At 46.6% G+C, this 23,850-nt stretch overlaps 1 protein-coding gene across 1 annotated transcript; it reads left to right on the forward strand.

The window, feature by feature from the left end:
- The first annotated feature begins 569 nt into the window (after positions 1 to 569).
- Positions 570 to 15,207, forward strand: tamm41 (TAM41 mitochondrial translocator assembly and maintenance homolog). The gene is made up of 8 exons (XM_080545932.1): positions 570 to 912; positions 1,928 to 2,110; positions 4,585 to 4,677; positions 5,298 to 5,448; positions 6,549 to 6,694; positions 12,187 to 12,352; positions 13,904 to 13,966; positions 14,169 to 15,207. Exons 1-8 carry the CDS (start codon positions 775 to 777, stop codon positions 14,243 to 14,245), a joined length of 1,017 nt encoding a protein of 338 aa, XP_080402058.1. The 5' UTR covers positions 570 to 774; the 3' UTR covers positions 14,246 to 15,207.
- The last annotated feature ends 8,643 nt before the right edge of the window (positions 15,208 to 23,850 follow it).

Raw genomic sequence — 23,850 nt, forward strand, 5'->3', positions numbered from 1 at the left:
TTTTGAAGTACATTACATTAGTCTTATGTAATAATATTTCAGGAATGTTGGGAATGTTGGGAAATATCTTCACATTGAAGAAGAGAAAACAGAATAACAAAAGGGTTCATTTTGTAATATTAGTACATAATCCATTGCGGTGGTTACACAGAACAACATTTTAAAACAGCAGCAATTTAGATTTCTTTTTGTCAGCAGCTTTGTACAGGTGACACACACCACGTCTGCATCATTAGGGCTCTGCTAAGGTTTGGCATAAGATGGGACATGCACAGACTCACACACACACACACACACACACACACACACACACAGGCTACACAAATACCAGCCCTCTCTGCATCCAACCCAACACTTAATACTACAGCAAAGACGTTGCTTTTACTACACTACAGTAATAGAATTCGTAATACAATCATCAAAAGATCCATATGATGTACCAGCGCCATCGGCTGGCTCTCTGATGTTACTGCATTGTGAGCAAAGTGTTCTAACCCCGCCTGACCACCCGATGGCAGTGTATGATTCTCCCAGTCCTGGATGTCTCTGTTGACATGAAGCGTGGTAGCTAAGCTGTCAGCTGTGCAGCCGTACAATGCAATCCGATGCATGTAATTAGATAACTATAACCTATATAGTACTGTAGCATTAGCGTAGTGTATTGTGCGTCTCCCTTGCGGTGGTCCTCTCGTCTGAGATGTTTTCTGCAGTCAAATCGCGTGAATTGTCGTGATCTTTGATTATTTGTGTTGATCTCTGCAGATCAGATGAACCATGACTCTCCCAGCCCTGCAGACCACCCATGTGTTCCTCAGAAGGATCTTGTCTCAGTTCCCCCAGGACATCAGCCTGGCCTTCGCCTATGGGTCCGGCGTGTTCAAACAGACCGGGACCACCCAAGGTCAAATGGGGGTAAGACAGTTATATAATACAGTACAGGCCAAGAGTTTGGACACACCTTCTCATTCAATGCGTTTCCTTTATTTTCATGACTATTTGGTACATTGTAGATTCTCACTGAAGGCATCAAAACTATGAATGAACACATAGGAATTATGTATTTAACAATAAAGTGTGAAATAACTCTAAATATGTCTTATATTTGAGATTCCTCAAAGTAGCCACCCTTTGCTTTTTTGTTGTTAATAAAATAAAATTGTTGTTAAGAAAATATATAATAATAATATTATATATATATATATATATAATAACATATTATTATTAACACATATTATATTTAATATTATTATTATATATTGTATTAACAACAAAAAAGCAAAGGGTGGCTACTTTGAGGAATCTAAAATATAAGACATATTTAGAGTTATTTCACACTTTATTGTTAAATACATAATACCTATGTGTTCATTCATAGTTTTGATGCCTTCAGTGAGAATCTACAATGTAAATAGTCATGAAAATAAAGGAAACGCATTGAATGAGAAGGTGTGTCCAAACTTTTGGCCTGTACTGTATATATATAATATTTAATATTGCAGCTATTTTAGTCTTGAAACAAACCAAATCAATGATCTTTTTAGAGGCGTTTAGCCCCGATGTGTAACTAGACGTACACACTTTTACATTGGCATGTTGTCGATGTAAAAAAACGACTACAAAGTATTTCGTGTAGTCACAAATTGTGCCTATAGAGACGTATATCCTGTCTGATTGACCTGCGTTATGTAACAAATAAGGCATAAGTTGTGTCACTTGTAACCGTGACATTGTAACACTACACTATACCATGGCTTCAGCCTATACCTTTTTGGTCCTGGTGTTACGCATTGTGACTGTGTAATTTTTTAATATCTGTATTATGAATTGTATAAGTTGAAGGGACCAAAATAAACATAATCAATCAATATGTAACTATGACTAAACAAAATGTATAACACACTTTTCACACTTAAAATTATGCTTTCAGAAAAACATGCTGGACTTTGTGTTCGCTGTCGATGACCCTGTGACCTGGCACACCCTGAACCTGATGCAGAACAAAAGCCACTACTCTGTCCTGAAGTTCCTGGGCCCGAGGAGGATCAGCACCGTCCAGAACGACCACGGCGCCGGGGTCTACTACAACACCTTGGTCCCGGTGGATGGGAGGGTAAACCATCAGCTCTGTTTGATCCACGAGACGTAGGGCTGCAGGGGACTCTGGTGGAGGTAGAAATCGGAGGACGGGGCTAGTGTAACCAATAGAATGAGGAACGGTATCAAATGTTTGAATGTGCCCTTCCTCATTCCGTTCCATGCATCACAATGACCCCGTCCTCCACCGGCCTCCCCCTGGTACCAGGGCTGGCTAATGTACAGTACCGCATATCTCTACACTCTACATACAGTACAGTATGTTGCTACTATATCTAACAGTAAGCTTGGTACCGTTCCTCATTCCGTTCCATACATTACACTGAGCCCTGTCATCCGATTTCTACCTCTACCAGCCTCCCCAAGTAGGCTGCATTTCAGTAGCCTAAAGGCCAATGCACACGGCGTGCGATCTTGTCGCACGACAACATTCGATTCTCAATTCACACCACCGAAGTGTGTGGGTGTGAATGGAGTATCGAATGTTGTCGTGCGACAATATCGCATCGCACGCCGTGTGCATTGTCTCATTCAAAACAATGGAATCTAATTTGCGGTGCGACAAAATCGCACGCCGTGTGCATTGGCCTTAAAGTGTGTCATCTGTAACGATATGGAAACACAGGACAGGTTAAAGCATTAACACAGGACAGGTTAAAGCGTTAACACAGGACAGGTTAAAACGTTAACACAGGACAGGTTAAAGCATTAACACAGGGCAGGTTAAAGCATTAACACAGGACAGGTTAAAGCATTAACACAGGGCAGGTTAAAGCATTAACACAGGACAGGTTAAAGCATTAACACAGGACAGGTTAAAGCATTAACACAGGACAGGTTAAAGCGTTAACACAGGACAGGTTAAAGTGTTAACACAGGACAGGTTAAAGCATTAACACAGGACAGGTTAAAGCGTTAACACAGGACAGGTTAAAGCGTTAACACAGGACAGGTTAGAGCGTTAACACAGGACAGGTTAAAGCACTACAGCAGGTCAGTTCTTCATGATCAGCGCAATGACATAAAGGGGAGGAAAGGAGACCACCTTTAGACTGTTCAATTCAATTCAATTCAACTTTATTCGCCATGTGCAGTGCATTAGGAACATGACTTGGTATTCTACCATGCTGAACAAGCTACAGTACATACAACATACAACAGCAAGACGACAATACAACAATACTCAAGACAAAATATACAGTACTAATATGAGTGAATATTATGAATAAATATACTGTACAACTAAGTGCAAGAACATGTTAAGTGCAAGGTGCAATGATCAGGAGTTATTGAGGAGGGCTGTGGCTTTGGGGAAGAAACTGTTCAAGTGGCGTGATGTTTTTGACCTGGTGGCCCTGTACCGCTGTCCAGAAGGGAGTAATGCAAGCAAGCTGTGAGCTGGATGTGAGGGGTCAGCCCACAGTATAGTCTCACGTAGCCATACCGCTAAATCACGTTGTTCTCACACGTCCTTTGGAGGTTTAGATTAGCCGATCTGTACGGAAGCGCATTGCGTTCACCAAAATCTTTTTTGGAGATACTATCTCCTAATTACAAGATACTATCTAGGATAGGATACGATCTCGTAATTAGGAGATACTATCTCGTAATTAGTCAATTTATTTATTTTTTGCTGAATGCAATTTGCTTCCGTAGATCTGGCTTGGATTGAGCTGGACGAAGCGATGGGAGGATGTGCTAGCAATTTCATTGGATGTTACATTCCAAGAACCCGCCCCCCACATGCCTGGTGAATGGTTGCTTGTCGTTATGTGTGGTGTCTGTTCTGACCGGGTAGGATTGTGTTGAAGAGAGTTGTTGTTTATGCTAGCTGGCAACATTGAAGAAAACCTGAAGGAACAATGCATTTATGTTGTGTTTTTTTTAGCTCCACCCAGCCGAGGTATTTAATTGGTTTAACGTGTCGCAAGGCATCACTAATTTCAAACAGGTTTCCACCCCTGTGTAAAGTTTATTTGTATAGCACATTTCATACAACACAGGCAATTCAAAGTGCTTTACATATAGCCTGAAAAAATACAGAAAAAGAAAGATGGTGAGAAGAGAAAAAAAAGGCAAGAATAGATACATATAGAAAATAAATAGATAAACATTTAACAACATAATAAGACAATGACTAAAGAGATATAGATAAAAGTGTTATTACTGCAACTATATTCAAGCGCTGCTCTTCCAGATATGATGTGTGAGATTGCAGGTACTGCGTCTGTGTTCAACCGCTATCCTGGCCGATACGGTGTGTGAGATCGCAGTCTAAAATGACACATTTAGCCTATATTTGCAGAGATTTTATAGTGCTTGGATTATGGATCATAAAACTCATAACTGCTGCAGGTGTAGCTACTTTTTGCAAAGGATTTCCCAACGAGGTCTGTGTTACGCGCGGTGCCACAGCTTTCCCTCTCTTTCTCACCTCTTTCTCTCTCTCTTTGTTCTCACACTAATCCCTCTCCCTTTCTTCCCTGACAGATCATTAAGTACGGTGTCATCAGCACAGACTCTTTGATCGATGACCTGCTCCACTGGAAGACATTGTACGTGGCTGGCAGACTGCACAAACCAGTACGTCTGCCTCTCTCCTCTGTACATTGTTTACATATGGTGCACCGTTGGAACTCCAGATCCAGATGAAAACCATGACATTCATGTTGAGCCCCTGTGATGGTGCAGGCGTTCCACAAGCTAAGGCCCATGTATAACCGAGGCTGTGTACACAACACACACACACACACACACACACACACACACACACACACACACACACACACACACACACACACACACAACCCTAAACACACAACAACGATGCAGTTCCATTAGGAGCCACTTGAGGGAGCTTCTCTGCCTCTTTTTAGTGAACGTGGGTCAATGAGTTGGACCCCCACTTTCTCCAGCTAAATCCTCTCTCCATGGTTGTGTTCCAAAATGCACTCTTATCTAGAGCATACGCGTATGTGGTGTGGAGCTCCCCTCCTGTGTTCTAGTATTTACATGTCATCATCTGTTAACTGTATTATTGTGTGTTGTTGTGCTGCTAAGTAATATAGTATAAATGTTGTTGTTCTAACTAATATAGTATAAAAGTTGATAACTAATATAGTATAGTTGTTGTTCTAAGTGATATAATGTAGATGTTGTTGTTCTAAGTGATGTAGTGTAATTGAAGTGGCGTGTTTCTGCAGGTGAAGTTCGTGGTGCAGGGGGAGAGCGGGAAGCTGCGCGCCGCCCTGGTGGGGAACCTGAAGAGTGCAGTCACTGCCTCCTTCCTCATGCTGCCAGAGAGCTTCTCTGAGGAGGACCTCTTCCTCCAGATCGCTGGGCTCTCCTACTCTGGTAGGTTACTACATCCTGACTCACAGTGAACGAATGAACAAATGAATGAATGAACGAATGAATGAATGAATGAATGAATGAAGAGGACCTCTTCCTCCAGATCGCTGGCTTCTCCTTCTCTGGTGACGAGAGCCTAACTTTGATCTACACTGAACAAAAATATAAACGACACTTTTGTTTTAGATTTTTTTCACGAGTTGAAATCAAAGACCTAAGACTTTTTTCTATGTACAACAAAAGGCCAATTTCTCCCAAATTGTGTTTGCTGTCTAATCAGCATCTGGATATGCCACACCTGTCATGTGGATGGATTATCTCGGCAAAGGAGAAGTGCTCACTAACACAGATTTAAACACATTTGAGAACGTGGGGTAGTGGTGGTCTAGTGGATAGTGAGTTGGACTTGTGATCGGAAGGTTGTGAGTTCAAATCCCGCCTGAAACCATACTATACTAAACCATACTAGTGTGCCCTTGAGTAAGGCACTTGGCCCTCAGTTACTCCAGGGGGAATGTCCATGTAATTCGTAATTGTAAGTCGCTTTGGATTAAAAGCGTCTGCTAAATGGCAAAATTAATTACATAAAAATTAATTAATTAGAACACAATTTGAGAGAAATAGGCCTTTTGTGTACATAGCCTTTCACCAGAGAAGGAGAAGCCAGCGATCTGGAGGAAGAGGTCTTCTTCATTCATTCATTCATTCAGTCCCTCATTCATTCATTCATTCATTCATTCGTTCACTCGTTCATCAGCCTTTTGTGTTCTTCAGTGTAAGTATTAGTGAATGAATGGACGAATTCATGAATGAATTAGTTTTCCTCAGCTGTCAGCCATGCTTCTTGTAAAATGTCGCCTCAATCAAAACATTCCTTTGCAAGGGACTCAAAAGTGAACCTTTATTTCATTTTGGGGATATTCTTTCAGGAGATACAAACGGTTAAGAGACTAAATATATTTTTAAAATCATTTTAATTCAACCCCTTCACGGATTCATAAACATCCATCTTGTTATGTTGAGTAATCATACTGTACAGTATGTCGTGTTGATTGCTGTTGTATTGAGTGCCGTTGTGAAACAGCCAATCGTCTTGCCCCAAGGGGATTTCAGGATGGTGATTGGAGAAGACAAAGCCAAGGTGACCAACATCGTCAGGGACAACGTCCAGCACTTCCGTATCCTGTACAATAACATCCTGCAGGAGTGTCCTCAGGTGATCTACAAGCCCCAGCAGGGCCGCCTGGAGGTGAGACACACGCACTCGCACACATGCACACACACACACACGCACACACACACGCACACACACACACACACACACACACGCACACGCACACTCACCTACTCAGGCTGCAGTTAAGACATGTAGTGAACACGTGAGAGAAGCTTCTCTCATCTGGAGTACTTGACCTTCTCCTCTCCTTCGGCCTTACCCTGTCCCCCTCTTCTCCGACTCATAAGGCAGGCAATCAGCTCGACCTTGTCTTCACCAGATCTTCCCACACTTCCAACCTTACCGTTACCCCTCTTCCAGTTTCTGATCACCACTTTATATCCTTCTCCCTTCCCCTCAAAACTTCCTCTTCCCTCTCAGCCACTAACCACTTAAGACCCTCTCGTCGTAACCTACGTACCTTGTCCCCCATCACCCTCTCTTCTTCTGTCCTATCCTCCCTACCCTCTGTCGAATCCTTCTCCCTTCTATCCACTGATGCGGCATCCTCAACCCTCCTGTCCGCTCTCACCTCATCCTTCGACACCCTCTGTCCACTAACCCTGAAGCCAGCTCGATCCTCTCCTCGAGCTCCCTGGCTCTCTGAAACGCTACATGCTTGTAGACTAGAGCTCAGAGCAGCTGAGAGGAAATGGAGAAAAACTGGCCTTTCTGATGACCTTAACCTCTATCACTCTCTCCTTGCCAACTACGCCTCCTCGGCATCAGCTGCTAAAGCATCCTACTATCATTCCAAAATACATTCTTCTGCCTCTAATCCTAGAAAACTGTTCTCCACTTTCTCTTCACTCCTTAATCCACCTCCTCCCCCTCCTCCTTCCTCCCTGTCCGCCGATGACTTTGTCACCTACTTTGAAAAAAAGGTGGACGACATCAGCAGCACCTTTTCCCCCCCACCTCTCCCTCCTCCCACTAACAATGCTAACACCCCTTCCAAACTCTCTCCTCGACACTCGGTCTCTGGATTGTCATCTTTTTCCCCCCTCTCCCCCGATGAGATTCTCACACTTATCACATCAAAGCGGGCAACCACATGCCCTCTTGATCCCATCCCCTCCCCCCTTCTCCAATCCATTTCCGCCGACATCCTTCCTTACCGTACCACCCTAATCAACTCCTCCCTATCCACAGGATCTGTCCCAGCGGCCTTCAAAATAGCCAGAGTCAAGCCTCTCCTCAAGAAACCTACCCTTGACCCATCATCTGTCCACAATTACAGACCTGTATCCCTTCTCTCCTTCCCTTCCAAAACCCTTGAACGTGCGGCATCTAAACAACTGACTGACTATCTCCGGAAGATGGATCACTTAGACCCCCACCAATCCGGCTTCAAGGCTGGGCATTCCACTGAGACTGCGCTCCTTGCTGTCACGGAAGCCCTCCACTCTGCCCAAGCTTCCTCCCTCTCCTCTGTTCTCATTCTCCTTGACCTGTCTGCTGCCTTCGACACAGTCAATCACCAGATCCTTCTCTCCATCCTCTCAGACCTGGGCATCTCTGGCACCGCACACTCCTGGTTTTCTTCCTACCTGGCGGGCCGCTCCTACCAGGTGACCTGGAGAGAATCGCTGTCTTCTCCACGAACCCTTTCCACTGGAGTACCCCAGGGTTCTGTCCTAGGGCCCCTACTTTTCTCCCTCTACACCAAGTCTCTTGGCTCGGTAATCTCTTCACATGGGCTCTCCTATCACAGCTACGCAGACGACACTCAACTCTTCCTGTCCTTCCCCCCATCTGATGTACACGTGGCAACCCGTATCTCAGCATGTCTCGCTGACATTTCAACTTGGATGGCTGACCACCATCTCAAGCTCAATCTTAACAAGACCGAGCTCCTCTTCATCCCCGGGAAAGCCTGCCCTCTCCAAGACTTCTCCATCACAGTGGAGAACTCTACTGTAACCCCCTCCCTGACAGCCAAGAACCTTGGAGAGATCCTGGATAACCGACTATCCTGTGCGGAGAACATTGCAGCAACGGCTCGCTCCTGCAGATTCTTCCTCTACAACATCAGAAGGATACGACCATTCCTTACCAGAGAGGCAGCGCAACTCTTGACCCAGGCACTGGTCATCTCCCGCCTGGATTACTGCAATGTACTCCTGGCTGGGCTCCCCGCTTCAGCCATTAGACCTCTGCAGCTCATCCAGAGTGCTGCTGCCCGGCTGGTATTCAACCTCCCCAAATACTCGCATGTCACCCCTCTCCTTCGCACCCTGCACTGGCTCCCGATAGCAGCTCGCATCAGATTCAAGACCCTGGTGCTTGCATACCAGGCAGCTAGAGGGACAGCCCCTGCCTACCTGAAGGAAATGGTAACCCCCCAAACCCCTGCCCGCTCACTCCGCTCCTCCACCTCGGCTGGCCGACTGGCCCCACCTCGTCTACACAGCAGTCGGGCTGCCCGATCACGTCTCTTCACAACACTGGCTCCCCGCTGGTGGAATGAGCTCCCCACGGCCGTCAGAACGGCTGAGTCACTACCCATCTTCCGTCGTAGACTGAAGACCCATCTCTTCAGGTTACATCTTAACTGCTCCTCCTGAGACATCTTCTGACCCTCACCACTACGTCTCCTAAAGACACCCGCTTTCCCCTCTACTGTGTCCCTAAGAACTTATATTGCCCCCCTTGTACTGTTTCTCAGTTTCTCCAGAAAAAAAAAAAAAAATGTTTTAGTAGAAGGCGATAGGGAGAAGGTTTTTTCTTCTATCAGTGGCCCCAGGCCCGAGCTAGATTACTCTTCCTGCAACGAATGGTGGATTGCTGATTCACATGCTTAGTATTCAAATGTATTGATTGTAAGTCGCTTTGGAATAAGGCGTCTGCTAAATGCCAAAAATGTAAATGTAAATGAACAGTAGCTCCCTCCAGAGAAGAGCAGGGTTCACCTGGCCAGGGAAGAGCAGAGCAGAGCAGGGCATAACACTGTCCAGACCAGAAACATCTCAGGTAGAACAGCCACGCCTCCCTGAAATGAAGAGTCAGCGTCATACCAGCTCAATTTCTGTTCATTCTATCTGCCATAACCCAGGTGGGGTGTGTCTAGCTGGCACACTGCTGTACTCTGCTGTGCATACTGGCAGGGCAGGGCAGGGCAGGGCACGGAGCACCTCGGGCTTCCAGGCCCAGACACGCCTCTACAGAACAGCACAGGGCGAGGTGTAGTAGTGGTAGTAGTAGTAGAAGTAGTAGTAGTAGTAGTAGTGGGGCGGCTGTGGCGCATGGGGCGGCTGTGGCGCAGGAGGTAGAGCCGCCGTCTAATGATCGCAAGGTTGGCAGAACGGCGGTTCGAGCCCCAGCTGGCCACATGTCGAAGTGTCCTTGGGCAAGACACTGAACCTCAAATTGCTCCCAGTGAGCGGGCTGGCGCCTTGCATGGTAGCTTGCCGCCATTGGTGTGTGAATGTGTGTGTGAATGGGTGAATGAGAGGCCGTTGTAAAGCGCTTTGGATAAAGGCGCTATATAAGTGCAGTCCATTTACCATTTAGTAGTAGTGGTAGTGGTAATAATAATAATAATAGTAGTAGTGGTAGTAGTAGTATAATAGTAATAGAAGTGGTGGTAGTAGTAGTAGTAGTAGTAGTAGTAGTAGTGGTAGTGGTAGTGGTAGTGGTAGTGGTGGTGGTGGTGGTGGTGGTGGTGGTAATAGTATAATAGTAATAGTAGTAGTGGTGGTAGTATAGTAATAGTAGTGTTGGTAGTACTAGTCATTTTGGTCATAGAAAAAAACAGCAATTAGGCATTAAATGAAATGGAAAATAAAACAAAAGAAATGACAGAAAAGCTGTAGGCTGAAGTAGTTAGATTATATTGCCGACCCTTTTTTACACGTCATATTTTAAGGCCAAAACAAAACAGAAGCAAAACATAAACAAAACCAGAGCAGTTTACATTTACATGCTCTTTGCCTGGCTCTGCCTCCGCCACTTCAGATGTGGATGTTCCTCAGATGTCAGAACAGAAACCCACTGGTGTTGATGATGATGATGATTAGTCTTGCAGTAGGTCCATAGCAGGGGAGGCTGGTGGAGGTAGACATCAGAGGACAGGGGAGGCTGGTGGAGGTAGACATCAGAGGACAGGGGGAGGCTGGTGGAGGTAGACATCGGAGGACTGGGGAGGCTGGTGGAGGTAGACATCGGAGGACTGGGGAGGCTGATGGAGGTAGACATCGGAGGACTGGGGAGGCTGGTGGAGGTAGACATCGGAGGACTGGGGAGGCTGGTGGAGGTAGACATCAGAGGACAGGGGGAGGCTGGTGGAGGTAGACATCGGAGGACTGGGGAGGCTGATGGAGGTAGACATCGGAGGACTGGGGAGGCTGGTGGAGGTAGACATCGGAGGACTGGGGAGGCTGGTGGAGGTAGACATCGGAGGACTGGGGAGGCTGGTGGAGGTAGACATCGGAGGACTGGGGAGGCTGGTGGAGGTAGACATCGGAGGACAGGGGAGGCTGGTGGAGGTAAACATCAGAGGACAGGGGAGGCTGGTGGAGGTAGACATCAGAGGACAGGGGAGGCTGGTGGAGGTAGATATCGGAGGACAGGGGAGGCTGATGGAGGTAGATATCGGAGGACTGGGGAGGCTGGTGGAGGTAGACATCGGAGGACAGGGGAGGCTGGTGGAGGTAGATATCGGAGGACAGGGGAGGCTGGTGGAGGTAGACATCGGAGGACTGGGGAGGCTGGTGGAGGTAGACATCGGAGGACAGGGGAGGCTGGTGGAGGTAGACATCGGAGGACTGGGGAGGCTGGTGGAGGTAGACATCGGAGGACAGGGGAGGCTGGTGGAGGTAGACATCGGAGGACAGGGGAGGCTGGTGGAGGTAGACATCAGAGGACAGGGGAGGCTGGTGGAGGTAGATATCGGAGGACAGGGGAGGCTGATGGAGGTAGACATCAGAGGACAGGGGAGGCTGATGGAGGTAGACATCAGAGGACAGGGGAGGCTGGTGGAGGTAGACATCGGAGGACAGGGGAGGCTGGTGGAGGTAGACATCGGAGGACAGGGGAGGCTGATGGAGGGAGACATCAGAGGAGAACAGGGGAGGCTGGTGGAGGTAGACATCGGAGGACAGGGGAGGCTGGTGGAGGTAGACATCAGAGGACAGGGGAGGCTGGTGGAGGTAGACATCAGAGGACAGGGGAGGCTGGTGGAGGTAGACATCGGAGGACGGGCTCATTGTCATGATTGGAACGGAATGTGGAATGGTGTCATATCACAGGTGTTTGACACCATTACTGGTTCCATTCAATGTGATTGATGCCATTCTTCATTCCGTTCCATGCATTACAATGAGCCTGTTTTCTGATTTCTACCTCCAAGAGCAACTAATGCAATAAGTGCATTCAGTTCAGGTGGGTGAGACGACCACGTATCACAATCATTGCAAGTAAAAACCCTCCTCGAAAATAGATGCTAGGGCCAACTAGTGTTGAAACAGTGCTAGAAAAAAAAAAGCAAATGTATGCTGTATTTAGTGTGTGTGTGTGTGTGTCAGGTGGATAAGAGTCCGGAGGGCCAGTTCATCCAGCTGATGGCCCTCCCCCGGACGTTGCAGCAGAGGATCACGCGGCTGGTGGACCCCCCGGGGAAGAACCGCGACGTGGAGGAGATCCTGCTGCAGGTGGCCCAGGACCCAGACTGTGGACTAGTGGTACAACAAGGTACTGGACCGACCCACACGCCCTCCCCCCCTAGTTAATGAACTTGAATTAGTCAACTTTTTATTCTAGTTTCTTGCTCCCTAGAAGTAGTCTGTGTGTGAAGTAGCCCCTTTCACACATAGTTCCCTGGAAATTGCATGGAATCCCGACCCGGGTCAGCCAGACATTTTCACCGTTCACACATGACCGAATTAACCGGCAATTGCCTGGTTGCTCCCTTTCACACATATGTGTGTGTGTGTGTGTGTGTGTGTGTGTGTGTGTGTGTGTGTGTGTGTGTGTGTTCACACATATGGCTACCATCATTGTATGACAGCAAACCTCATCCAATACAGAAAATATAACAGGCTTCCGAAGTTTGCGACCGTCCACCACAATGAAACTCCCGTCTGCCCCCAGCGAGTGACTGACCCCCCCGGGCAGCCTGCTCACACGCCGTGGCTCCACGGTTCTTTGGTGGAAAGGCATTTTTAACGAACTCCCAGCAAAGTCAAAACATGAAAATCTGCGCTCACTACCTTTTCCAGTTGAACATAAACTAAACTATTTCAATGCTGCTATTGTTTGCGAAGTTACTAAATCCTTACATCGTTTCAAAGGTTGCGAAGTTCTAATGTACTGGAGACGTGACAGGCGCGTGAGACTTACATTACGTCTGCATCCAAGATATAGAATGCATATGTTATTAATCTGTGTAAATTTAGGTTGTAGAAAAAGAGCTGATGCATAATAAACTTTATGATAATTGTTGAAGTGCCTCTTGCTAAGATGTTTCTAAGACGATCAATAATATCACAGCACTGGTTCGTCAAGTGTAGGCTATTTATAGCATAAGTCTCACGTTGAATCTGCTTTCATTCATTTTCATTCATTCGTTTTCATTCATTCGTTAATGAAAACTCCCGCAGTCCCGATCAATTTCCTTTCCACTTACATTACGATATTCCGTATTACGATACGGAAACATCCTCCCAGCGTTATCATCTCGTCACAGTCTCAGCTCACGAATTTGGCGGAGTCGTGTAGCCGTGAGATGCAAACGATATCAGATCATCGCTGTTTCAGCCAAATCCGGCGCCATGTAGCCTAGACCTTAAGAGTGGGAGTGAGGGATGCTTGGCTGAAGCAACGGCGCAAAACACAACGTTAGAGATGTTTTATGTTATTATGAGTCAAAAAAGAAATTGGTTCGTTATGAAACTGGAGGGCTGCCACAGTCTAGGTAATTAATGGGAAACACTGATTATAAACATGAATATTTCATTAATAGATAGTACTATAGCTCGATAAGCTTGATGAAAATCATAGTATATTATGGTCCAAAAAATGAAAAGAAATCAAGATGGCTGACAGTATCTGGGAAGCATTTCATACCAAACAGTCTTTCTGTGTTGCTGCAGCATTGCATGCCCTCACAACAGCTTTTTAGTGACCATAATTAATAGATGATCCATGATGTCATGTTACTTCCTGCTGTTTTAATAACCCATGACAGGTGTGCAATAAAAACAGCTGTCTTAACCATGTTTGTTTTTGCTTCTCATCCTAAAGGTCTATCATCTATAGTGAAGACTTCCAGCATTACTCAAAGTGCCAAAACCATTGTCACTGCTGGTAAGACTCACCATTTGCATTGTTTTGTAGTTATCTGTTTCTTACACATTTTGGACATGAAAGATGATTTCATTTCATATGTGACAAACTAAAGTGTGCATTGAATATTTCTCCAGAATGCTTTGGGGTTTTATTGTGTGTGATGATGAGTGTTTTGGGGTGTTATTGTGTGTGATGATGAGTGTTTTTGATTGGTCCACAGGTCTGCTGAAGAGCGTGTCCTACTCCTCTAAGAAGCTGCTGAAGATGTGGAAGGGATGGAGGCGGAGGCCATCTTGATCCTCCGTCCCTGTCTCTCCCAGGAGTCTTCTATTGACTACTGAGATGGAGTCCCAGAATTGGAATGCAGCCCCTTGTTTGTGATGAACTGTTGCCTCCACTGGTTGGACCCTGACCTTGCTAGATCTCCTCCTGTTACTGACCTTCTGATCTTGTGGAATCAGTGTTCAGTTATGTATAAAATGTCTTTAGAATCTTAACCACTTTGGTTCCTTGTCTTTCAAAAGGTGACCCCCCCCCCCCCCCCTCTCTCTCTCAATTAAATGAAAGCTTTATCAGTATGGTACTATGACTTTAAAGGCCAATGCACACGGCGTGCGATTTTGTCGAATTCGATTCCATTGTTTTGAATGAGACAATGCACACGGCGTGCGATGCGATATTGTCGCACGACAACATTCGATTCTCCATTCACATTCATTCATTCATTGGTGTGAATTGAGAATCGAATGTTGGCGTGCGACAAAATCGCACGCCGTGTGCATTGGCCTTAAGGAGTTTTTGTAATGAAAATATGATCTGAAGAAAACATGATGCACCTTTTATTTGGGGTATATGACTGAGTTATTTGACTGCTAAAGTTGTAATGTTGTTTAATTTTAGATGATATTTTTCAAAATAAGCATATTATTTGATTCTTTTTGATTTTGAGAATGGCATGTTCTCAACTGCTCCTCGTTGCCTTGGAGATGGTGAGACATAAACATGCTCACATAATTCCCTTTTCTCTGTTGTTTTTTTTATGTGGTTTCTTGAGTAACTAGCAGGATGATTCAATGTTTGGACTACTTGAAGGAGGGCATTGTTATTCTAAAGCGCTGGTGGAGGTAGAAATGTGGTGGAAGTGCTCATTGTAATGCATGGAATGAGGAATGGTATGTTTCATTACAATTCCTTATCTCATCATTCCATGCTTTACAATGAGCCTGTCCTCCGGTTTCAACCTCCAGCAGCCTCGTGTGTGTGTGTGTGTGTGTGTGTGTGTGTATGTGTGTGTGTGTGTGTGTGTGTGTACACATACACACTAAAGGTTAGTTGGTGAACGTATTTTGAGGTGCATGGGTGTTAAAGTGGGTGATAAACACAGACTTAAAGCAGCACACGCTCAGACATGATTTATTTCCTTATACCTGCTAAAAGATGTGATGCAATGTGGAAATTATCATAATTTATGCTGATATCATTTCATGGAGCTCGACCAATGGGAGTCCTTCACTTTCACCACCTGCTAGGAAGAGAATTCCATCATTCCAGACATTCCTCCCTCCTTCCTCGTTTACAACAACGAGTTCCCAAGTTTCACCCACAGCTCCTTACGGACAGATCCGTTTAGTTTGGCTGGTTTTCTGTGGATTTAAACTTTGATCGCTGTTTTACTGTTCAATCTATAGAGAATATAATTCCGAAGATTTCAAAGTGGCGCTTGAAGGAGGTATGTACTATGTACGGAGATGTGATCATAGTGAAACATGCAGCGATCCTGAACGCAGAGAGAGTTGCGTGCTTGTGTGTTTGCGTGACAATTAGAAAACGATCTTACCGTATTCTGTTCTGCGGGTGGAAATAGTCAAGTGAACTTGTTAAAGTTGGACTTATGTTATGTTCAAACTAAAAGTGAAAGCATGAGCGGTTTTTTTCTCGGTTCTGTAAAAGAAAAACCTACATTGTTAATTAGTTTTCGCCTCATGAATATGCAGGATTTACGGATTAACATGCGCTATAAGCCTACTTGTAGAAATGTAGAATGTCCTTCAAACGTGATTTTATTATTACAGAAATGCACCAAATCAGTAGAAAGAATTAGATCAACCAAGTTGTGTTGGTCATATTATGCCATCACGCCTGGAGAAAGTAGATCTCTTGTTGAATAATGTGTAACTCGTTGAAAGCTCACACTCGTGTGTAATTGTGTTAAAAAGTCGTTTTTCTGAAGGAGGAAAAAAAAAACTGGGAGAAAGGTATCTGTGGAATGTGGAGTGTGGGAAAGAGAGGAAAAGCGCGCTAGTGCGATCTGAGGTCTGACCCTTTTAATTCATCTGAGATCTGACCCTTTTAATTCATCTGAGATCTGAGATCTGACCCTTTTAATTCATGCTGGAAGTGCAGGCTACCACGCAGTACGTCACTTTCTCATACATGAAGATAATAATCACTATAATCTAATACTAATCGTTAATAACATGTAGACATAACATTGTTACGACAATAATTACATCTAGAGCTTCGATTTAACGAAGAAAAAAATACAATATATATTTTTAAATCCTTCTCTTTTTCTTGATCCATAACGTTTTTGCCGGTAAAAATCCTCAACAAACTATTTCCCTCACTCCTTAGGTTATTATCCAGAGACATGGAGACGCCTTTGGATGTGCTGTCGAGAGCAGCCTCGTTAGTGCATGCGGATGATGAGAAACGTAAGTTTGCCTCTTGTAGTTTGTTGTGACTTCTCAGAGAGGGGATCTATGCCCATGTGTGACAGCCAAATGTGTACGTCCAGGCTCTCTGTGTCTCAGAACATGTCAAAACGAAGGATTTAGGAAGCCTATAATTAAGGAATTAGGCTTCCCTAAAAGAGAACATAGCAGCAGAATGTGAACTTTATTGGAATGAAACACACGTCGCAAAATACTGAAACACAATGCTCTTATGGTTGTTCATGTTTTTGAACCTATTTGAATTGGCTTTACATGCCTTTTTGTTACTGGATAAAAGGACTGTTTAGATGTGAACTAGTGTCGTTGGTACATAGGCAAATGATGATGACAAGGTCCAACTGCCACTGCCACCCGTTGTCTTGATGTAGAGACACTCCTTTATGAACCTTATTTGAATACTGTGCAATTCCTCCGCTCCTCTCCGACTTGAGTGCTGTTCTAACATAACCGGATAGGCCAAATCAAGGTTCCTCCACACAGCTGTCATCAATCCAGTTGTACCAGATCAAGGGAGGGAGAGATACAGGCGGGAGAGAGAAAGTAATTATGTGTATTTGAATTATTGACAGAGAGGCATGGTCGGGGGGGTAGTGGGGGTCCCATGTGCCCATGTGCAGTCTGTTGCTGCTCCTCAAGGACCAGGCCTGCATTCAGCAGGGCTCCACATTCTGGAATGTTCTGAAAGAACCACAGTTGTCTACCAGGGGGAGGCTGGTGGAGGTAGAAATCGGAGAACGGACTCACACACGTGTGTTTGAATGTTTTACTACTCCACATTCCGTGCATTACACTGAGCCCGTATGATAGGTCCAGGGACCATTAGCAGTCATAAATGAGTCACATGTCACATGTCACATGAATTCTAGAGCGTTCAGGACACTGCACCCTCTCCGGACAAGGCTGGAACGGTTCCAGCAAGTTCCGACCACCTGGCCCGGCCACTCACTCACTCCAGCTCGAACTGTTGGACAAGGCCCAGTCTCAGCCACGCCATAGACACATGCATGCAGTGATCCGATAGGACGAGATGGGTTGTAAAGGAAGATTGAGTGACAGTTCTACTTAGCCAGTCAGAGAGCGACGTGGAGCTAGTACTGTTTTTGCTTATTCTGTACCCTGCCAATGTTTTCACATTGAGTGTGGACCGGACCCTGGTTCGTCTGTGGCCCGGGCGCCGGGTGGGTGTGCAGGTGTAGAGACTAGGGCTTGTCTGTGGAGCGGGTTCCTGGGTGCTCAGGGCAGGGGTGTCGAGGGTCCGTCGTCTGTGTACCCGGCCGCTGGCCGTCTGTGGACCCGGCCGCTGACCGCTGGCTACGGTGCGTTGCCAAATTCAACCCCTGCAGTCATCGTTTCGCATGTCTGTCCGGACACATAATCATGTTGAATTCTGGGCTCTGCGGAACATTCCTTCCTAGATTAAAGAGCAGCAAATCCTTCTCAGCGGGGGGGGGGCGGGCTGCCTGCACATTGGGAGCGCAGCACTCCGACTGCACGTTCACTTGATATTCACTTTATACTCATTCATTTATACTCACTGTAATATCTTATACTGTCATACCATGCACTGTCTACATTGTCATGTATTTTGCACCATGCACTATCTGGCTAGATGCCGAACTACATTTCGTTGTACTTGTACTCTGTGCAATGACAATAAAGTTTAATCTAATCTGATCACACACACGTTTTCTTCTGGAGTTCCTGCTGTGATTGATCTGCAGAGTTGAGGGTTGTTTTATTTGTGTTTTAAGGACCTCAGCAGGAGGGGAGTTTCTCTGTATTCACCAGGTTTCTGGGACGAGGTGTTTTTAAGCGTCAAGGGAGCTCGAGAAGGGGCTTGTTAGTGTGTTCCCTGTTACATTTCAGAGATTGTTTCTGACACAACTGTCACGCCATGTTTCTTTCTTTTCCCATAATGCCTTTGCATCTCTGTGAAATGGCATGAGGGCACTCACTCCTCCTTCACTCGCTCTCCCTCCCTTTTTCTCTCCCCCCCCCCTCTCTCTCTCCTCCCCTTCCTGACCCCCATACTCGCCCACTCGCTCTCTCTGCCCCCTCCCTTTTCCTGCTCCCTGTCCTTCTCTCTCTCCAGTTCTCTCCCTCCCTCCCTGCCCCCTCCTCCCTTCTTCCACTCTCCCCTCCTGCTGAGGTTTTGTTTTCTCCAGGGATGATGTCACCGTTGTTGTGGTTGTGCATGCCCTCTTTGTCCAAACACAATACACTGTGACCTCTTTCCACAATGTTGCACAGCCAACCAATCAACCCCAGCCAAGCCAACCAACCCCGACCAACCCCAGCCCAACCAACCAACCCCGACCAACCCCAGCCCAACCAACCCCAGCCAAGCCAACCAACCCTGACCAACCTCAGCTCAGCCAACCAACCCCAGCCCAACCAACCACAACCAACCAACCAAGCCCAGCCAATCAACCAACCCCAGCGCAGCCAACCAACCGACCAACCAACCAACCAGTCAACCAACTCCAGCCCAACCAACCCCAGCCCAACCAACTCCAGCCCAACCAACCCCAGCCCAACCAACCCCAGCTCAACAAACCCCAGCCCAACCAAGCAAGCCAACGACCCCCAGCCCAACCAAGCAACCCCAGCCCTGCCAACTACCCAACCACCCCCAGCCCAACCCAGCAACCCCAGCCCTACCAGCACAGCCCTAGAAGCCATGCCTGCTTCTTTGCATTTATGAAAAACCTTTGGAATGCTCACACTTGCTAGAACGCTCTGTTGTGTTCAGGCCTTAACTCACATCACTCGTGGCCCTGGGACCCAGAGAGAGACTGTCAGAGTCGGTTCTGATCTATATACTGGGACGTATGCATGTGCGGGTATGTGTGTGCCAATGGTGCAGCAGGAGAACACTCGGATCAGAAACTGAAACAGAGTAACGTCACCTGACCCAGGGGGTGTGTGTGTTCTGTGGCATGCCCCCCTTCTGTGTGACCAGACCTGTGTGGTGACTTTGGAACCGCTTGCTTTGGAACTGTGAAGTCATGGAGTTGAGGAGGTCAAGTTATTACAGGAGTGGAAGATACAAGTTGCAGGTTATGTAGAACGTCAGTGCGTCAGGGGAAATTAGGAAGCTTTTGTTTTGAGCAGGACCCACATAGGGCCTAGTGCCAAGAGGAGGTTGGTGTGTGTGTGTGTGTGTGTGTGTGTGTTTTTGTGTGTGTTTGTGTGTGTGTGTGTCCACGTGTGTGTGTGCGTGTCCCTATCCATGTGTGTGTGTGGGTCACACCATCGCCGCCACCACCACCGCTGCTACACACACCTGCAACTGGAGCCCAGACAGGATGTTGACCTGTGAGTCAGGGGGGTTTGTTTCTCTCTCATGTTGGGAGACGTTGTCGTTTCCATGGCGATGTAATCCCAGGCACACCAAGCCTTTCACTAAGACCTGTCTCAGTCGGCCAGATCTCCGGGTTAGCCGCACAACAGCATAGCTACCGATTTTCTGCTTTACTAAAGAAAGCTAAACTTTCACTTTGGGTGATTGAGTCATAGCCGTTATCTAGCTTTAGACACTTGAAAGTATGAAGTTATTTCAGACCACTGGTATTTAGTTATTATTTATTATTTCAGATTGTGTTGGACTGTTAACAGGTGAACTCATTGACCCTGCTGTGGTGTGACGCTTGTGAACAGAGCCAACGTCTCTCTTTCCCTCTCTCTCTCTCTCTCTCTCTCTCTCTGACCCTGCTCTCTTTCTTTCTGTCCCTGCTCTCTTTTTCTCTCTCTCTCTCGCTCTCTCTATCCCTGGTCTCTTTCTCTCTCTCTCTCCCTCTCCCTCCCTCCCTCCCTCCCTCCCTCCCTCCCTCTCTCTCTGGCAGCTCTTTGTGTCTCTGCAGTATGGGTTACGTTACACCTCCGAGGTGCTGCAGGGTGCAGGCACACAGATGAATGCAGAGTGAGATGTGAGTTGGCTCAGGCTACTGCTGTAGCGCTGGGTAGGGCGGGCGTGTGTGTGTGTGCGTGTGTGTGTGTGTGTGTGTGTGTGTGTGTGTGTACGTGCAGTAACTGGTCTCTTGTTCTAGTGTGTATTGTGTAATGCCTCTCACATATCCAGCCTATTCACAAGCCCCCTCTGCGTGTGAGTGTGTGTTTCTACCGGGTGTGTTCATAAGTAGTACCGGACAGCGAGGCGGAGATACTCAGCTAGGTGAGCCTCATGGCTCTCTTCCCAGCTGCAATGCAGAGAGATCTCGACAGTTGCTACTTACTCACACACACACACACACACACACACACACACACACACACACACACAGCACTCATTTGCAAGTCTTGAAGTGTTTCTAGTCATCTAGGTGTACAGTAGTGTAGTAGTAGTGCTGTTCCAGGAACGGGCAGCAGCAGCATGTATCATCAATCAACACAGTTTCATGCATTACAAGCTGCAGGCCTGTCTGCTTGTGTGTCGACAGCCAAAACAGTGAGGGTTTCCCCCTTTATTCTAAGCTGTTTGGTTTAGCAGCTTTGTTTGTGTGTGTGGTCGCTGGGCCGGCCAGCGCCTCTATTCTAGACTGTGTATTTATGTTTATGCATGGTTGTAAGGAGACCGAGCGCAAAGCTTGTGTGTGTGTGTGTGTGTGTGTGTGTGTGTCTCTCTCTCTCTCTCTCTCTCTCTCTCTCTGTGTGCGCGTATCTCTCTGTGTGTGTTTCTCTCTGTGTGTGTTTCTCTGTGTGTGTTTCTCTGTGTGTTTGTTTATCCTGTCTTTGTGTTCCCCTATCAGTGCCTCTCAAGGCCCTTAGCCCTCTTAAAGATGAGACGCACAATATAATGATGTCACTGGCCGTAAACGGATAACCGATGGCCACGCCTCCACCAGACTAGGTCATAGTTTGTTATCAGCCGAACCCTTATCAACACCCCATACAATGTTGGTTGGGTCAGGGTGCAGGCCTAAATGGCCATAGTATTTTTAAAGGGTGAGTTCATGGTTTTCACCCGTACATCTGTTTTTCCACTCGGGTGACCTGTCGACCCTGATCACGCCGAACGGTTTTAAGTCTGTACGTTACGTAGAAACTTCCAGCAGTCCCTAGTTAGCCCCCCCACCCCACCCCACCACCAGTGTCACGAGGTTGGGGCAAGGTCCACTGGCTGGTTATTATGAGCAGTGAAACACAGGTCAGCTGAGGGGGGTTGACCCCCGGAGGTCACGCCTGGACCGGGGAGCAAAGGTCAGGGGTCACTGGGTCAGGCTGCCCAGCAGAGCAGAGAAAATCAGTTGTTCATTTATTTATTTTTTTACCAACTTTTTCTTTTTCTTTCTTTTTTTAATGTTTTATATATACCATACATTGTTTGGTACCAACCTTTCTTTAGCCCACACAATGTTCATCGTTTGGAAACAGTCAAATACTAAAGATGGCATCTCTGGTAAAGATGTAGGCCTACTGAGGTGGTGGAGCTTTTTTCAGTCATATGCTGTTCCCTTATAGGTAATATCATATCAATAGGAAGACTCCATTGATCTGTTTTTTGTTGGTTTTATCTGACCTCTTACAGTAACTTTAACTACACGTAATGATTTAGACCCAGTAACTCTAGGCCCGGTCATTTCTTCACTGTACCTTAATGATTTAGAACCAGAAATGTTCTCGTTCTCTTTCTATCTGATGATTTAGGCGTTTAGGAGTGTTGAGCGCGGGCCGCTGTCTACCTAGCAGCCAGGCTGCTGCGCTAACCTCAGAGGTATGCAGCACCCAGATGCCAGTCATTCCTCCCCGTCTGATAGGAGCCGCCATGGCAACAGCTGATGTGAAGTAGCCTGCTAGCTCGCTAGCCTCGCTCTGCGTGATCACTCTGGGGGAAGAAGGAGGAGGAGAAGGAATGATAACAAAGGTTTTTTCCCCAGAACAATCCGGAAGGAGAAATAGCTAAACCTTGTTTTGGTTCTCCTGAGCGATACCGCGACCAAAAGTCAACATTGCTGCTGCTATTGTGGTTCTCCCTGGATCAGTAAACGTTACTATGGTTCTTGTGGTTTCTTGTGTTGTGTGCGTATGTAAATGTGTGTTTATAGATACGGTTGTCCCGGCACCAGTGTGAGAGCAGGGAGAGAGCAGCCTTGGGATGCTGATGATGTCATCAACACAGGCCAGCCAGGACTGCTTCCAGACTCAGCCTCGGTATGACCGGAATGGAATGATGTGGCGATTACGGGAGAGTGTTGTCATGGTGATCTAGGTGGTGGTGGGCCTACCGAATGGAATGGCGGTACAGGCGGTGTTCTCGTGGCGATAGGGTCGGTGGGTGTCATCTCCTTAGAGGAACATACCACTGCATTGGGGGGTAATTGCCCCTGGATACCTTTCCCAGGCTGTTGACATGCTGGTGGTACTTGAGAAGCCTGAGAGAGAAGTCACCTGACCACTCCAGGAAACGACATCTAACCCCTACGTTCCCCGAGGAACTTTCACCTACTAAAGAGGTAGAGCTGTCATCTGTCACCTGTCAGGTAGAGGTAGATATGTTACCTGTCAGCTAGAAATAGAGATGTCACCTGATGTCACCTGTTGTTTGGGTGATGGGTGCCTTTCAAACAGGCTAGTTTCCGTATGAGGAAGTAGGTGATGTGAAATGGCCGAGTGCCAAAGTTACGCAACAAGAGTATTATCATGCTAATGTGATAACTAACTTTATAGACTGTGCGTGGTGTGTGTGTACACTATGTACACTGTATCTGTTTTCAATACAATGACAGCTTTCACGTGTGGCTGGAATGTATTCAATGTTTGTGTCAATAAAGCACAAATGTCAGGTTGTGTTTTCAGTGTGGATGGTCACACACAAGGTGGTGCATTCAGTGGAGATGATTCATGCCTCTCCCTGACGTCTAATGGGTTTCCAAGGTCCACATGTTGGCTTGTGGACACAACACAGCCCAACAAGCATCCGGACTTATGGGATTGCTTTGACACGGAGACAGGCCTAGGGGTCTCTCTCTCTATCTCTTTCTACCTCTCTGTCGCTCTTTCTCTCTGTCTCTTTGCGTGTATGTATCTCTCTCTCTGTTCTCTTGTTATCTCTATCTCTCTCTATCCTTAATGTTTCTCTTCCGCCTTTATCTCTCTCTCTCTCTCTCTCCTCTTTCTATGCATCCTCCTGGGTCTGTAACTAACATCCATAGTCCCTGGAGCGGTTGG

The sequence above is a fragment of the Nansenia antarctica genome (assembly GCF_963989245.1).
Source record: "Nansenia antarctica genome assembly, chromosome: 15".
NCBI lineage: Eukaryota > Metazoa > Chordata > Actinopteri > Argentiniformes > Microstomatidae > Nansenia > Nansenia antarctica.